The sequence below is a fragment of the Triturus cristatus genome, chromosome 3_1 (assembly GCF_964204655.1).
Source record: "Triturus cristatus chromosome 3_1, aTriCri1.1, whole genome shotgun sequence".
Classification (NCBI taxonomy): Eukaryota; Metazoa; Chordata; class Amphibia; order Caudata; family Salamandridae; genus Triturus; species Triturus cristatus.
The window spans coordinates 631,201,751-631,219,359 of record NC_140583.1 but is presented as its reverse complement, the minus strand read 5'-3'; the positions used below and the strand labels follow the sequence as shown (position 1 = coordinate 631,219,359).

Genomic DNA, 17,609 nt, shown 5'->3' with positions numbered 1-17,609 from the left:
TTGGTAGCTTTCCTTAAGATGGATCTGCGTCTCCTGCTGATTTCTTGTCGCCTTCCCTTCTCCTAACGTGAAGGTATGACCAGTTTACTTATGTTTTTGGTTCTTCCATCTGCATCATTGGCCTTATACTCTGTCGTGGGTCCTTGAGAAAAAGGTGGAACTAATATCACTGTTGCCTCTGGCTCTGTATGTGGAGCTGCTGTGTCATTTACTGTGAAGCCTTGTAGATCTACTACTGAAAGTTGTTTGGTGTCACCTGGCACCGGTGACTGAATGTGTCAGCTCCAGTCATGCATCTTGAGAAGGTTTGTGTAAAGATTCTGATGGAGACAACATATGTATCAGAAGGAATGTTAGTGACAGTACACAACTCGTTCTTATAGCAAAGTTTAGCTGTGCTACTTACTCATTTTACTTTCCCCTATTTTAGAACAAAAAAAAATAGAAAAAAACTCACAAAGGGTGAACATTTGGCATCGGTATTTTGACTCTAGCACCCTCTCGGTTTTATTAACTGTTTTGAACGGTACCATCATAGCAACTGTGAAACCACTGTACACTGCATTATGATGTGATTTACCCTAGAGTGAAACACGGAGTAGCAAGTGTATGTACTTTGCTTTCTGAATTATGTTTTACCGTACACAGTAAACAAATGTGGCCTGTTGTTTCCACCCCTCACTGGGTTCTTTTGCATTTAAATGGGTGAACGCGGATTGCTGTGTTTTCAGTGTTTCTTGCTCATCTTCCTGACTGTTTCCTTTCTTTTCCTTTTCCCCGTGCCAGGATTCGCCGGTTCTCCCAGTTGGGGAATTCTCCGAGCAGTTTCTTCACTTCATCACTCAGTGGTAAGCCTTGTGCTTGGTACAAAACTGATCCATTCCATTAGCTCGGCCTCATCTCCCTTCCCCGCTTCATTCTCTGGGGCACGAGGGACTTTGGGCAGATGGCGACATAAAGCTGAAGAAATACTATACATTCCGTAAATGTTATTTACACACGAGAGCTCAGCACCAATGGCGAAGGCAGCTCTGTGCAGTGTTAGAAAATATTTAATCTTTGTGGAAATCAAAACCTTTATTGTCTTTTGGTGTTTCAAATTGATGACTTTCTCTTTATTCTACACTGATGAAAATAAATGTATTTATATAGCATGCTTACTAATTAGTTCTATTAACGAGCTATACTGTATGAGAATACAAATGCAATATATACGAGAACCACTCTCCTCCACCAAGGCGTGAACTGTTTAAGCCTTGCTATTCTCCCCAGCCAGCAAGGATATCTGGATGAATCTTCTCTTCACAGCCCAGGAGAGAGGTGGACACCATCCTACTCTCCCTTGTCCAGGAGAGAACAGTCATCCAGCTTCTATAGTGGTCCTCATCTGGGTGGATTATAACCAAAATAAAGATACAGTTCCTTTACTGTGAGTCTTTTACTTTTAGCTCATAGACATTTTACCATTAACAACCTGTGGGCATTCTGTCACCTGCTGATGGCACTAGAAATTACTTCTGTAGCTGGCGTTGTAATCTTTGTGCACCGATACCACATACATTCAACAGATGCAGCACTTCCCCGCCCCCACATCCTCACCTTTTCCTTCTTATGCAAAAGGTGCCAGTCAGTGTGCTTTTTTTTTGTTCACTCTGTTGGTAGCTTCCTCTGCAGCTTAGAATGGGAAAAAGAAAAGATTAGAAAGGTGACCACTGCCTGCTTAAACCTATGCAACGAAATCGTGGGAAACTTCATGGCCAAATCTTGCGTTGCTCTGGGAAAAAGCCTGGCAGGCATAGAATCAATGTATACATGTGAAGTAACCAGGTTTTGGAGAACTTAATGGCCACATTTTACATCGCTCCAAAAAGAAACTTTGAGAGCATGGTGTGAGGAGAATGCATGTGAAGTGCCAACGTAGCTGCACAGCATACATTGTTCTCTTGTAGATGCTTGAAGAATACCTCCAATGCTCCTTCAGCTCTGTTGGTAAGCGCCGCTTAACACCAGATGGACATAGAGAATAACAATGGGTGAAACTTGACTCTGATCTGGCAGTGGTGGCATTAGAAACTGCTTGACCAAGATCATTCCCCTTAAAGGCCACAAACGCAGGCTCCCAGCTCTAGTGTTAGAAACACAAGTGTGCCCCAAATCTAGATTGTGCAATATCTCCTCAGCAGCAGAAGCTTGAGGAAGTGGCAAAAATATACTGAGAATGATCTCTTCATTCAGATGTAACTCAAACAATACTTTTGTAATGAACGAAGGGTGAATCCAGAGAACCATTTTTTCCTTTTTGAGTGTTATGAAATGTTTTAGGTGAAAAGGCCACAATCTGTGGGCTCAAAGGGTTTGTACATCAACCTGGGTAGGTCCTGGCAGAAGCATTTCTGGAAACAAGGACTGTATCAGGGCTGTCCTATCCCTCTTGAGGGACTTGTTGGCCTTGTAGAAGGACTACCAAGCCTGGTTCCAAAAGGTTGCAGTTAGCTCTTGCAAATTTACCCCTTCTCCCCTGTGTGATCAAGGTGATTTGAAAAACACATGATATTGTTCTTTGAACCAGAAAGGCAGGACAGAATCTCAGCTGTTTGCTCTTATACTGGGTCTTAGTGCATCACGTCCTGGGGAGCCACCTGTCCCTCAAATATTTCTAAATAGATAACTAGATGTTAAAAGTTCAGCTTCTCAGGAACCGTGTGCTCCAGCTGAGTGATAGTGTGAGTTTTGCTACTCTCTACCCCTCCTCCATGGATAGGGGGCCTTCCTATGTGGAAGGCAGGCATGCTCCTTCTGAAGGAATTTCAGCAGATCAAAGAACGAACCCGGCACCCTCAAAAGTCACTAGGGTCTATTATGTGTTTTTGGAGGATCCTCACTTTCACTGTGGATGGGGTAACACATAAATAACTCTATAAATCTGGGCTTTGCATGATGTTTTGGAAGATCCTCGGTATCCCAGGGGTTGGGGTAATACATAAATAACACCTCTTTCCAGGGATCCAGACCCCCTTCTTATGTAAATTTCAACCTGATCACTCATCTTATTCAGATGAGTTCAGAAGGGGTCCATGGTTTGCAGTCTCTGCCTTGAAGATGGGGTTGAAGCCTTCTGGAAACGTTCTCACTCGTGTGATGAGTAGAGACTTCAGCTGAGGCTGTCTGCTCTGGTGTTATTGATCCCCACAATGTGGGATACCAGCAGTAACCTACCATGTGCCAAGGTTCATTACTACGGTGTCATTGCCTCTAAGCATATATTGAGAGATTGGATGCCCCTTTACTTTCAAAGATAGAAGAGGGCTCATCTTTTAACTTGTAAATCATCACTATGGATTTGACCACTGCAGAAAGGCATTCCTTGCAAAGATCACCTTCAGCTCTAACACTTTATGTGCAAGGGTGAATCTGACCTTTCCAAAAGACACTGATGGAGTCTATCTACAATGTGCATCTCACAGTATTCAGAACAGTTTGTCATGACCACAAGCTTTGGATGACCAAACATATGAGGCATCCCAACTAGATGCCAAGAGTGTGTGTGTCCACATTCCATGCTCTAGACCAGAGATAGGTTGGATTGGGATAAGCTGTGACTGGCAGTCTAGCAGCTCGTCTTGATGTTCTGTCAGATGAAGTTCCAAGGAATGCTATAAGATCTTGGCATGGAACACTGCCTGCATGGAGGAAAACGGTAGTCCCAGAAACCTTTGGGACCACAAGAATGCCACTGGACACAGTGATTAGGAAGTGATTCACTGCCTGACTGATATCAGATATTCCCTCTAGGGAGTGAAGGTTTTTCAGGAGTTCAGAATCAGACATATGAACTGAATAGCACAAAGAATGATTTGGTGCAATTTACTTAGAATCGAAGCTTGAAGAGGGTCTTGAGTGTCGGAGTTCAGGTGAGAGAATTGTCTAGATATGGAAAGCTGTGTACCTTTTGCAGCTAGAGAAAAAGCTGTCTCAGAGGCCAAAATCTTGGTGACCCAATGGGTGTTATCGAGATGAAAGAGCAGTGTTTTGCTCTGAGAATGTTGTTAATGTTGGTTTCCCACAGTGAAACAAAGGTAAGGTCTGTCCTTCTCCTGGACAGGTAAATGGAGCTAAGCACTTTGACCCTTCTCTCAGCAGATTCAATTGTTTGTTTTGCACATCTGCCAGTATAACGCCTCATGTAAACTGCTCATGTGACCATAGGCATGGAGAGGAGCTAGTTTAGATCATAGAGGTCTAAAATGGACCGGATCCCCCCACCTCCAATTTTCCTTCCAAAGAAAATTTGGGAGGAATATCGCTGCCACCTTTCAGAGAAGTACTGGTGCCGTCCGAAAAGGAGGACCCTCATAACCAGCTGTAGGAATTCCTGGATTAGACGTGGCCTGGATGGGTGTGGCTGTAGAAGGTGTAGAACACAGCCTTATTCAGCACTAAAACAGCCCATGTATTAGAAGTTATCTTGGTCTGTTGGAAAAAATAGAGAGGAACCTTCCCCCACGTAAATGGAGTAGGCTTCATGAGATGTTGTAGAGCAGTGCAGCTGATCTGTGAGTAAGTCATTATGATGTCTACGCTTTTGTTGAGGTCAGGGGAAGGAGATTGTTCTTTACTCTGAAGAACCTCATCTTGAATTGCCAGTTTCCTGAGTAAGAGGAGTCTCCTGTCAGTGTATTGGACGGAGAGGACTTCCTTGACTTGAAAGACTTCAGCTGTAACCCTTGAATGGCACTCAGCAATGTAACTGTGACCTTGCATATCTTGTACTGCTTTTAGACTTCATCAGTCGATCTATTGAATAATATCTTTCCATTGAAAAGTAAGTTGATGACTTTTCATAGGCATCCATCCCAGCTTCAAGTCCGAAAGCTTGAGCCATGAAAGCCAGCACATGACCAGCCTTGCAGTCTTGGTCTTGGAAGCTGTGTCAACGAGGTCCCTGGACAGCAACAACTTATTTGCCCTGGTTGAGCATGAATTTATGCTATACCTTGGCATTGTCAAATAGCAAGAAAGTTTCTGAGTTGAATGTGTATCAGAAATTGAACCAGTAACTTGCTTTGAACACATTGGCATTCACTTGTCTTAGAGAAATAAAACCAGCCTTGGGCCTTTGGGCATTTGTCCACAGACATTTGACCTCATTGTCAATGTGGTAAAATGGTTCCTTGAGAGCCCAGTACACCCTAATGACTTTGAGGTGGCAGGCTCAGAGAAATGATTCTTCTAAATCTTTTAAACCTGTTTTAAGACCTTTTGCTATTTGGCCATGTCTGACTAAGGGGCATGTACAGCACTAATGCAAGATGCCCTCATTCACTAGTGGGTGAACCAGTGTCTTGATAGAGAGCGCCTCAAAAACCTTGCCTATAACTGTGTGGCAGAACCTGGTTGTATGTCTGTCCTTGGGGTCACTAGTACCAGTCTTGAGGGGTAATGTCGTGATCTGTTTTTAAATATTTTAAATATTTGTATTCCTCTTGATCAACTAAGATCCACATCATTAATTTTTAGTGGATCTCTTTGATTGCGTTCTTTTTCAATTTGATGTAATGTTGAACAATCTTAAGTTGACTTTCAGCTTCCAATATATATTTAGAGTGAACCTGGATCACCACATGCATAGCATGGAGCAGGTGAACTTTTAAATGACCAAAATGCAGCATCATCCAACAAAAGTGAAAGGCAAACTGAGGATAAAAATCGAACTACAAATGTGATTATCAGGTATTTGGAACAAGCACACACTAATGAATTGAATAAGTGGTGGGAAATGACATCATTACGCAAATATATTGAGTACAAACGAATACCAAGGGGACTAAGAATTTTAATATTGCCCTTCCTACATGATTTGGATGAAAACTTAATAAAAACTTCCCAAGAGTACACCAACAAATGCTCATTGAAATTAATGCACACTCTAATCATCCATGCGGAAAGAAAATCGGAAATATTAACTGAGAAAATAAAATAACTAGAAATAGTATTGGAAAAACATCCCATTAATGATGAGATAATGAAAGCACTAGAACAAATGGAGAAAAGAATAGAGAAGCATGAAGCTGATATTGAAAAAAAGGAAAGCAAGAAAATGTAATCGAGATCGAATTGATTATCAAAGTGGACGCATCTACACTTTTGCACGTAATTATGATGGACTGAGGAGCAGAGCATTTATGGATAAAGCTACAGAATCCAAGGGAACCTCAGATGAGGATTCCAACCAAGGCAATTTAGATTTTTCCGGGGAACTTCAACTCGTCCGCCTTAATATGCGACAGTGGGGAAGGGGAAAAGAAGCAACTGTTGGAACAGGCAGGGAAAGAGTAAAATCAAAACCAGAAGAAGCAGAGGAAGATGGCAAAACAAAACTCAGAAAAAAAGCAAAATTCAAAAAAATATTAGAACAAGAGAATCTAGGTAGAGAAATACCAAATAGAGGCTGAAAGACGACTAAGAAACAGACATCATTACACTAACTAAATATGGATCATTCACAAAAAATGATTAAAAATATGATGTTTGAATTTCATGAAAAATTAAAGGTTTGAAATCAACAAGAACTGATCAATGACGATGAATTCGAAATATCTTAAAACAACAGATCCGACAACCCCCACCATGTATTTCCTTCTGAGAATACACAAACGTATGATCAATCCACCAGGGCGTCCTATTGTTAGCTCGATAAACTCATTCTTAGATAATACTTCAAGATATATTGATCTCTTCTTGGCTCCATATGTGACAGCTCTCCCCTCTTATCTGAAAGATTCAATGGACTTCCTAAACATGATTCAGAATATACCCTGTAAGGAAACCTATTAGATGGCTACAATTGATGTAGTATCATTATACACCTCCATTAGACATATGGATGGGATAAAGGCAGTTCGACATTTCTTACATGACAGATCAATCAATCAATCATCTTGAACACACGGAATTGCTGATTGATATGTTACAGTTCTGTCTTACACACAATGTTTTTATATTCAATGGCAGCCATTACCTACAACAGCAGGGCACCGCAATGAGGACTTCATGTGCTCCAACTTATGTGAACCTCCTCATGGGTAACTGGGAAATGGAGACCATTTGGACAGAGGGAAACTCAACAAAACTAGAAAAAATCAAATAATGGGCACCCTTTATTGATGATCTCCTTGTTATATGGCAGAGTTCTTCAATTTGTGGGGCACGCCCCCCTGGGAGGAGGGGGGGCGACACCATCCCGGGGGGGCACGCACTGCACTGTAAAATCTTACCTTTGTTTATCTTGTACTGTGCTATGATCGCAAGTCGTGACCCATTTCAAATGAGGATTTTTCATAGGAGAAATCTGGAGCAGCAGCAGCTAATCAGCAGGTAGCCTGCAAATTACTTGTCTTGACACTAAATACAGGTTATGAGTAAAGAAGTTTGTATTCATTTGAAATGTGACTTTTCTGTCTTTGTTCCCTTTAATTATCAGTCAAGGATCATTCAGGCAGCCCTAGAACAAAATTAAAAGTGCTTTATATTTAAATTTGCTGTTCAAAGTACGCACAGATAATTACTGAAAATACAGCTCTAGGTGACTGCTTATTTGTGTACCGCCTGGGACATCAAAATAATACGCTGGCAACCCTAATCATAAAACTGGAAGTTTGTTGCAAGATCAGCACATTATTTATTTCCTCCACCCTCATTCCCTGGTTAATGCCATAATAGCAATAGTTTAACATATCTGAAGCCCTACACCGCTATCAATAACATGCTGAGTTACCTCAAGTGTCTGGGAATGCACCCTGCATTCAGACAACTCTCTCCTCATTCTCGCCCTTCACTTTCATGCTCACCCTGCGATCACAGTTCCCTCACACTGATCCCCATGCACTCATAGCATTCACCAGCTCAACCTGCACTCACAGTGATCACGCTGCACTCACAATGCACTTGCGCTGTTCACTCTGTACCTCACCCTGCAGTCACACAAGCACACTACTCAACCTGCACTCGTGACACTTCACTCACCTGTCCCCCTTACTGCTCAATCTGCAATCTCACTCAAATAAGCCCATCACTAACCATAAATTCATTCGTCCCACTCTGCACTTACATCTGCACCCAAATTCATATGGTCACCTCACTCACCCTACAGTCACTCCTTTCACCTCACTCTCACTCTGATGCATCGCTCACTGTGCACTCACATGGGCACTCCTGCCACCCACACAGCGCAGAGGGATAATGTGCCTGCTACAAAGAACCTGTACCATGCAAATAAAAGAACTGAGTCTGAGTAAATTATGAGTAGTGCTATAAAAAAATGAAATGTTTGTCAGAAAGGTGCTATAGAGAATGAGGTGCACTGTTGGTGAGTGGTAGTGAGGTAATTCAAGGAGAAGATGGAGAAGGAGGAAATGGGGCAGGGGTGCCAAAAATACTGTCGCACTGTGTGCGACCAGTGCTATGGCTAGCCCTTGCTGGGAGTGTTAGCCCCCCCCCCACCCCCCAAAGTTCGGGTCTAGTTGCGCCCCTGTACACAAGTATGGGCATGTCGTGCCCCATCATGTTTTCATCCTAAAGTACAAAAGTACACATTTACATGCAGTGCAATCCCAGCTATAAAGGGGCCCCTTGATAGAGACAGCTCTGTTTTTGCCCTGATGGCCTGGAATAATTCCTAAACATATTCTTGTGAATATCGTTTTTTTAAATTTCTTTTGAATGTGATTGATGTGGGAGAGTCTATTACTATTTGCAGAGGAATGTGTTTGTTTCATGCAACAACCATCAAAAAGGTATTTTTAGATCAAAACGGGCCTTCACATATGAGAAATTGGAGGATTTCACAGATACTATTCGCTGTAAAATTAGTGGGTGTGGAGCACAGCCTGAGGATGGCAGTAGCAAAAATCCATCCACAGATTGACCGTCTGTGGCGAAAAATAGGCACACCTGTCACATTAATGTTGGTGGTGTTTTTATCAATCTACGTCTTGTGTAAAATAAAGCATCCTAGCAAAAACAATTTGCGCACGTTTTATCTTGGAAAATTGTTTTTGAGCTGTGTAAAAAGCCTCTGTCATTTAACCACACCCACTCACATACTTGCAGTTTACTAAACACTCTTATTGTGTTTAACATTATTTGCCGGATATGGGCCGATTATGTAGTGTACCAGATGCCAGACATTTCTGTCAGGTGGTGGGGGGGGGCCCGACATCTAAATAAATTCAGCTGGGGGGGCTCAACCTACAAAAGTTTAAAGACCTCTGTTATATGGGAAGGTGAGAGGAGAGAACTGGAACTGTTTATCTCATCTTTAATTGAAAATGATTTGAATTTGTCTTTTAACACACCATCAACATACGTTTTTAGATATTGAGATCATGATAAGAGATATGCATGTTTGCACAAAGATACACAGGTAAACATCATCATGTAATAGCATTCTACATGGAAACAGGGGACATCCTGAGAAATTGAGATGGAGCATCCCTTACAGCAAAATGTTGAGAGCAGGAAGGAATTGCTCAGAAAATAAGGATTTCAAAGAAGAAATAATGTAAATGAAGAACAGATTCGTAATGAGGGATCTCAATTGGCAGTAATAGAAGATACCATGAAACGAGCATCACTAAAATCAAGGAGTCCGTTATTGATACCAAAAAAAGCTTTTGCAGAATATGAGGAAGATAACATTCGACTAGTTGTGTATTTGAATAAACAAAACAAAGAAATGAAAAATATTTTTCAGAGGCCTTGGAAAACGTTATAAATCCTGAATAAGAACTTAATGGATTATCCGAACATAACTTATAAAAAGGCTGCCTCTTTGGGAGACATCCTAAAAAAAAGTAATTTTTCACCCAGAACCCAAAATAAAATTAATTGGCTTAGTCAACTGGGCTTTTGGAAATGTGTCAGATGAAAGGCATGTGAATATGGTGGCAATCAAAAATAATACAAATTGCAAAATGAAAAAATAAGAGAGCATATCACCTGCAATACAGATTCTGTAAACTATGTATTAATGTGGCATTGTAAAAAAACAATATGTGGGAAGTACTGTGAACAAAGTCAAACTAAGAATTTTGCAACATCTTCGAGCCATAACAAATAGGGATTACTTATATCTAATTGCAAAACATTTCTGGGAGGAACATCAAGGGGAGACAAAGGATTGTCAATATTTTGGAATTAAATATAAAAAGAAAAATGACAGAGGAGGTGATAGAGATTCATTGTTGAGGAAAATGGAATCAAGATTAATAATCTCAATTGGACTAAGATACCAATGGGAAACAATTTGGATGCAGAATTACATGTACATTTATAAGACACTCCTACTTTAGCTTTAAATATTGAACTCAATCTTAATCTCTGGGACAGTCCTAGGAACTAACCAAATTTAATAATGTTTGTTTTTATTGACGCTTCTTGAACAATTATGATGTGGATATGAGAAAGGCACATGCACTTTATGAAACACCAGCAATTTATTGATAGTTCAAAATCCCTTAGAACCAACTAGATCTTGAGAGATATAGAAGTGAGAGGTCTGCACACTTTAGAAAATATGATGTTAGTAACAAATAATGAAGCATTATCACTTTAAATTAAAATCGCTTGCTGCTTATCATAAATTTGATGGAGTACTACTTTAGTATCTCCAGGCACATAAGTGTTTTATAACATTGGTTTATAGCACAATTTTATAAATTGTAATCTTATGAATCTTATAGATTGTGATCAATTGTAATTTGCACAAACAACCTGATGCACTTGACATAGATTGCACTTTATAAAGATTGCTCACTTTGCACTTTAATATTTTAAAATATTTTTCGGATCTAAACAGCATAGAGGCTTACTTAGAGTGTAATATGAAATTGCGCATTAACCACTATTTAATTTTCTTTTTGTCTTTCTCTGTCTCCCTTCATGTTCTCCATACATTCCAACTCTTTAATTGTATAATTGCATAAGTGTATACATTTTATACTTTCATAACACCAAAGAAATGTATTTCTATTTTTCTATTCTCTCTTTGACTGAGAACATAGTCATGTACATGTTTAAATCCTTATATACTTCTGTAGTCTATCTTTACAGACAGAAGGGGATCCTCCATGCTGAATTTATTATAAATATTTAAGTACAGACGCTCGCACTGCAACAACCTAATCTTTTCAGAAGCAGTACTTCACTATAATAATGAACTGAATCGAATTGCCGGCTTTTTGTATGATCTATGAAATTAACTTATTCAAACAATATGTTGATTTAATGTACTTTACATAAATTGTGACCCTGAATACAGGGAACGGATTGTTTGGTAGGATAAACTGAATTTGTGGTCTAGTCATGAGCAAAAAGGTAAACATAAATGATGGACTATGGTCTGATACACTTTGGTCCTGTGCAAGCCAGTCGCCGAAATGCGTAGACTGTCCCCTTATCTTTGCACCCATGAATAAAAAATAAATAAATCCTGTTAAAACTAACCCCAGAGTGCCAGTCATGATTACAAAAGAAAAAGTAAAAAAGTGACGGGAACGTGAAGAGAAAATATATATATATATATATATATATATATATTTTCTCTTCACGTTCCCATCACTTTTTTTGACTTTTTCTTCTGGAATCATGGCCAGAGTGCTGGCCATGATTCCAGATATATATATATATATATATATATATATATATAGAAGAGGCAGAGAACTCTGGGTAGTTCTCAAGTTTAGGTGGAAAGCAGCTCCTGTATGGAGCACTCTCAACACCAGCGACACTCTAGATCTGCTCACCTCAAATGTCTGTTTTTCTATCAAAATCTTTAAGCATAGGATTAGCACAGTGCCATCCACGCAGAGATAGAAAAGGACAAAGTCTTTTGCCATTTGTACAGCAAAGTCTTTAAGCATAGGACTAGCACAGTGCTATCCTTGCCGAGCTGTAAAATGACAAAAGCCAATTACCACTCCAGGCACAGTATTACAGCTTTGAACTGGTAAAATACCAATCAAGCCAACCTGAAATGAGTAAAAGCAACCCCTGACACAGTGTTTCGCTCTAATTAGAGCTCTTCAGAGAGGTATAGCTTTGTCCAGACACAAGGGAGCACCCAGTATAAGTCAAAGAAATACCCTTTCAGGCATAGAGTGACAAATAAATTATGCAAAGAAGAAGCAGACAACTCTGGGTAGTTCTCAAGTTTAGATGGAAAGCATGTCCTGTATGGAGCACTCTCAACACTAGCGACACTTTAGATCTGCTCACCTCAAATGTCTGTTTTTCTATCAAAATCTTTAAGCATAGGATTAGCACAGTGCCATCCACGCCGAGATAGAAAAGGACAAAGGGCCTCATGTAGGAAGCTAAATACCGGTCGGTAACGGCCGAAATTCGGTAAATATCCTGTTACCGACCGGTATTTAGGCATTTGTGATGTAGGAGGCATGATTTCAGGATTCGGTAATTTACCGAATCGGTAATGGATCGGTAAAATACCGATTCGGTAAAATACAGATTCGGTAAATTACCGAATCCTGAAATCATATGTAGGGAGCACTCAAAAGAGTGAATATTAGTATTAAGAATTCGATATTTACCACCAAATACAGGTTGGTGATAAATAACGAATACCTTGCAAACAGCTATAGTTTGCTGATTTAAAAGTGCCATGTGGCAGACATACATGCCCTTAGGGCATGTATGTGCGCCACATGTGCACACATGCACGAATCAGGGGTGCAACAGGGTGTCAATGTGACACCCTGCCACCCATGATAATGCCTCCCCTATTACCGATTCGGTATTTACCGAATCGGTAATAGTAACTGGCTTCCCATTCATTCCTATGGGCCTCCAGGCCCATAGGAATGAATGGGAAGGGATGCATTATTACCGATTCGGTAAATACCGATTCATAAATACCGATATTTACCGAATCGGTAATAATTACCGATTATTTACCTACATACTATTTACCGATTCATAAATACCGAATCGGTAAAATTCGGTATTTATGAATCGGTAAATAGTATATTACCTACATGAGGCCCAAAGTCTTTTGCCATTTGTACAGCAAAGTCTTTAAGCATAGGACTAGCACAGTGCTATCCTTGCCGAGCTGTAAAATGACAAAAGCCAATTACCACTCCAGGCACAGTATTATAAAGCTGTAATACTGTGCCTGGAGTGGTAATTGGCTTTTGTCATTTTGCTTAAAGACTTTGCTGTACAAATGGCAAAAGACTTTGTCCTTTTCTATCTCGGCGTGGATGGCACTGTGCTAATCCTATGCTTAAAGATTTTGATAGAAAAACAGACATTTGAGGTGAGCAGATCTAGAGTGTCGCTGGTGTTGAGAGTGCTCCATACAGGAGCTGCTTTCCACCTAAACTTGAGAACTACCCAGAGTTCTCTGCTTCTTCTTTGCATAATTTATTCGTCACTCTATGCCTGAAAGGATATTTCTTTGAGATATATATATATATATATATATATATATATATATATATATATATATATATATATATATATATATATATATTTTCTCTTCACGTTCCCATCACTTTTTTTGACTTTATATATATATATATATATATACACACAGAATGAAGAAAATGCGTAATCCAACTGAGGAACACAAACCAGAATTGTCAATTCTAACAACGAGGGTTCTTCCACACCTCATAACTCTCATGAATCTGGATGAACAACCAGATGTTGAAGTAACAAGAGAATTGAGGGACAGGGAACTTTGCTTAATGTTCAATATAGACCCCAATATGTCTGTCCCTAGCAGAAGTAGGAACAGCTCCAAGTTTTGTCCCCAACTGCCACCTGGGAACAAGGTGGATTTATTTCAGGATCTGGTTTCGGATGGTTTGAGAAAATTGGCAGTTAAGGCTGGTAAGGTCCACCCGAGGAAAAACAATAACGACATGTCTTTTGATGACTGGACAGCTCTAAGTGAATTACAAGGCAATATGGATATCATCATAAAGCCCTCTGATAAAGGGGGTAACATGTGATTATGGACAGGAGCAAGTCTTTACTAGAAGCAAGAAGGCAATTAAACAAGCGGAGCCACTATGAAACATTAACAGCAGACCCATCAAAAGAAGTAATGAGGAGTTGCCATACTAAATTGAGGGAATGGCATTATCTGGACCTACTCGATGACAATGAATTTGCATTTCTCAAAAAAGACTGTCCAATTTTACCAACCATCTACTTTTTACCAAAGGCCCACAATAGTTTAGATAATCCCAAAGGTCGAACAATTGTGAGGTCCTGTGACTCCCTCCTAGAGAATGCATCAAGATTTGTGGACATCTTCCTCTTCCCATATGTCTCCAACTATCCCTTGTACATCAGGGACTCAATGGGTTTCCATAACAGGATTAACAACATCCCCTGGAAACAAAATTATATCATGACCGCAGTGGACGTCGTGTCCCTCTACACTTCTATCAAACACAAGGATGGTTTGGAAGCTAGTAGATATTACCTTAAATCAAGATTGCTTAGCCTACTAAGCCATACATAAATGCTTCTGATGATGGAATTTTGTATAAGGAACAACATCTTCATATTTGATGGAAAATTCTACATACAGAAGCAAGGAACAGCAATGGGGGCTTCTTTTGCCCCAACATATGCAAATCTTACGGCGGGCTTGTGGCAAACGGAGGCAGTGGGAGCCGGAGAATATGCAGAGAGTCTGAAAAATTTTCTGTAAACAACAGGGGATTGATTCTCTTAAGGAGAACAGTGGTTGGAATCAAGGGAACTGCTAGCAAAACATAGTACCTCTGTCACCATAAATAAACTTCTTTTCTTTTTAAGCAGCAGATTTTTATTTTCTACTACTTGTATTCACTGTACATGTATTACAAGTCCTATTCTTACATCAAGACCTGTTGATTCTGTGCACCTGTGACTATATAACACAAATATTTCAAAGAACTTACAAACTTACAAAAATCAAATGACAGATAGACACAATGTTATATACTTGGACAGTCTTCACATATAAGACCACAACATAATATACTTAGACAATCTTCACATAACAAACGACATCAAGTCTATATGCTTAGTATTTTGGAAACCAAGTTAGAAACACTTTTTTGGGTTCGTTTCCAGTACAACATTTCACACACAGTTGTTTAAGAATAGTAGGAGGAGATTTTTTGTGTTAAGCATATAGACTTGATGTCGTTTGTTATGTGAAGATTGTCTAAGTATATTATGTTGTGGTCTTATATGTGAAGACTGTCCAAGTATATAACATTGTGTCTATCTGTCATTTGATTTTTGTAAGTTCTTTGAAATATTTGTGAAAGTTTGTCGCCTCCTTATTAAATGAAGGCATGAGTTTACCCCTTTCTGCATTACAGGCTCCTGTTTTGCACAGTCTTTCAATGTAATGCGAGCTGTTTTGTGTCAGGAAAAATCACTTAAAGGAAAGATAAAACACCCCAACTTCTCAAAGTAATTATGTGTAGTTTGCAGATTTGTAAATATATTTTGTATTTCCGAAAGTGCTTCAGAAAAGTCTAAAACTAGGTTGTGAGCGCAAGAATATGCACTGTGCGCAACATATCGGACCAGTATGTACCTTTTTAGCCTACCACAAATTACGTGTGCTACTTTTTAAATTTTCCTGTTTCGTGGCTAGAAGAAATCTGTACCTCAGCTTATCAAATTGGGAAATGTTCCACCTGAAAGAAACACGTTAGTTAGATTCCTCACCTTAGAATATCCCCAGGCGTCAGACTGGATCTGGAAGATTTTTCGTCAGCAATACCCCTTGCGCGTCGCTAGGCGTCGTCTGCGGCTCCGCGTCCGTCGTCGGCGTCGTGCGCCGGAATGACGTCGTCGGAGTACTTAGACGCCGCCCTCGCGCGCTGACGTCAGTTCTTCTTATTTCCGCGCCAGTAAGCGCAGATCCGGGAGAGCTACCCCTTTTAGTCTTTTTTGACTAAGTTTTTTGATCCTTTTTGATCTTGTCTCGACCACCGGTACCTTTACTGTTTGGGCCTCGACCACGACGCGGAGTCGTGTTCGGACTGCAAGGCCCTGACCTCGAAGGCTAGACGGGAGCGGTCCCGTAAGCTCCTCGAGATTCGCCACTCGGCTCCGCGCCCCTCTCGATCCCGGTCCAGGAGGAGGTCCAAGGATCGGTCGCGGAGCCGCAGCCGACGTCATCATCGCTCGTCTGGCTCCAAGTCTTTGGGTAAGTCGAAGCACTCCAAGAAGTCCAAGAGGCGACACCGCTCTTCGGACTTCCCTCGCCTGTCGCGCGACTCGGCCGAGGGTCAGGGTGGTCCCTGGGACTGACGCGACGCCGGCGGAAGTCAGTGCCTTCCTCTCGGCCATGAGGAGCCTGGCTCCGCCGTCGACGCCCGCTGGCGCGCCTTCGGGCCCCGCGGACCCGACTGGGCAACCTTGCATGCCGGCGGCTCCGGCGCCGGCTCCGGCCACGATGCCGCAGGTTCCCGAGGGACTCGCCCCCGAGTCTCCGCCGACGCCGGTCGACCTCGTCACGCCTCCTCCGCCGGCGTCGACACCGGTTCCACCTCCGACGCCGGCTCCGCTCCGCGTCGACCCCCAGTTCAGCCCCGCTCCGGATCCGGCGCCGTTGCGGCGTCGATGGACGCCGCGTACGGCGCCGTTAGAGACACATTATGTCTATCGTCCGGCTCCGCTCCTTCCTCCTGTTTACCAAGAATCGGATGACGGGGGCGAATGGGAGGGATCCGAGGATCCTATGGCCGTTCAGGCTCAGCTGTCACAGGACTGGGCAGATGAACTGGGGGAGGCCAGTGGTCTGGATACCTCACCAGACACTGGATTCATCTCTCCTCCGACCGTGGCTTCGGAGGAGGGTGCTGCTTTCTCTGTGGTGCTGCGCAAGGCGGCCGCAGCCCTTGGGCTCGAGCTGCCTGCCGTGGCTGTGAGGACTAACGTCCTCCCTGAGGTGCTTCAGTCTGCAGCAAGCTCCACTGAGCCTCTGCTGCACTTCCATGAGGCCCTCATTGACGTTCTGCAGGGCACCTGGTCCAAGCCCTGCACAGTTCCTCCTGTGGACAGGAACGTCGCCAGGCGCCACCGCCCTGCTCCGGGCGACCCCAGTTTTCTGTCCCAACACCCCACCCCCGAGAGCCTGGTTATCCAGGCCTCTACCTCCCAATCCTCCTTCCCGACCGCTCCGCCGGACCGTGATTCCAAGAGACTGGAACAGTTTGGCAAAAAGCTGTTCTCCTCCCTTAGTTTGGGTCTGCGGTCCTTGAACACCGCCTGTCTTTTGGACCGTTATTCCCACTCTCTGTGGGATACGGTGGAGGACGTGCTGCCCCTGTGCCCGGAGGAGGCCCAGACACGACTTACCCAGGCTCTGGCCGATGGGAGGGATGCAGCGCGACATGCAATCCGATGTGGGCTTGACACTACGGACTCGCTGGGTAGGGCGATTTCTACCACGGTGGCGCTTAGACGTCACGCCTGGCTGCGGTCCACGTCTTTTTCGGGGGATGTCCAGAGCACTCTCATGGACATGCCCTTTGATGGCACTCGCCTTTTTGGTGAGAAAGCGGACAGTG

The 17,609-nt window shown here is 42.2% G+C and overlaps 1 protein-coding gene across 2 annotated transcripts in view; it reads left to right on the top strand.

Annotated features, from left to right (window-relative positions):
- Window positions 1-17,609, top strand: part of MAP2K5 (mitogen-activated protein kinase kinase 5) — a 1,189,932-nt gene that overhangs the window by 1,104,235 nt on the left and 68,088 nt on the right. For both annotated transcript variants that reach the window (XM_085644598.1, XM_085644597.1), the window contains one exon: window positions 787-848. In XM_085644598.1, the coding sequence (XP_085500724.1) occupies window positions 787-848 (62 nt within the window). The remainder of the gene's footprint in view (window positions 1-786; window positions 849-17,609) is intronic.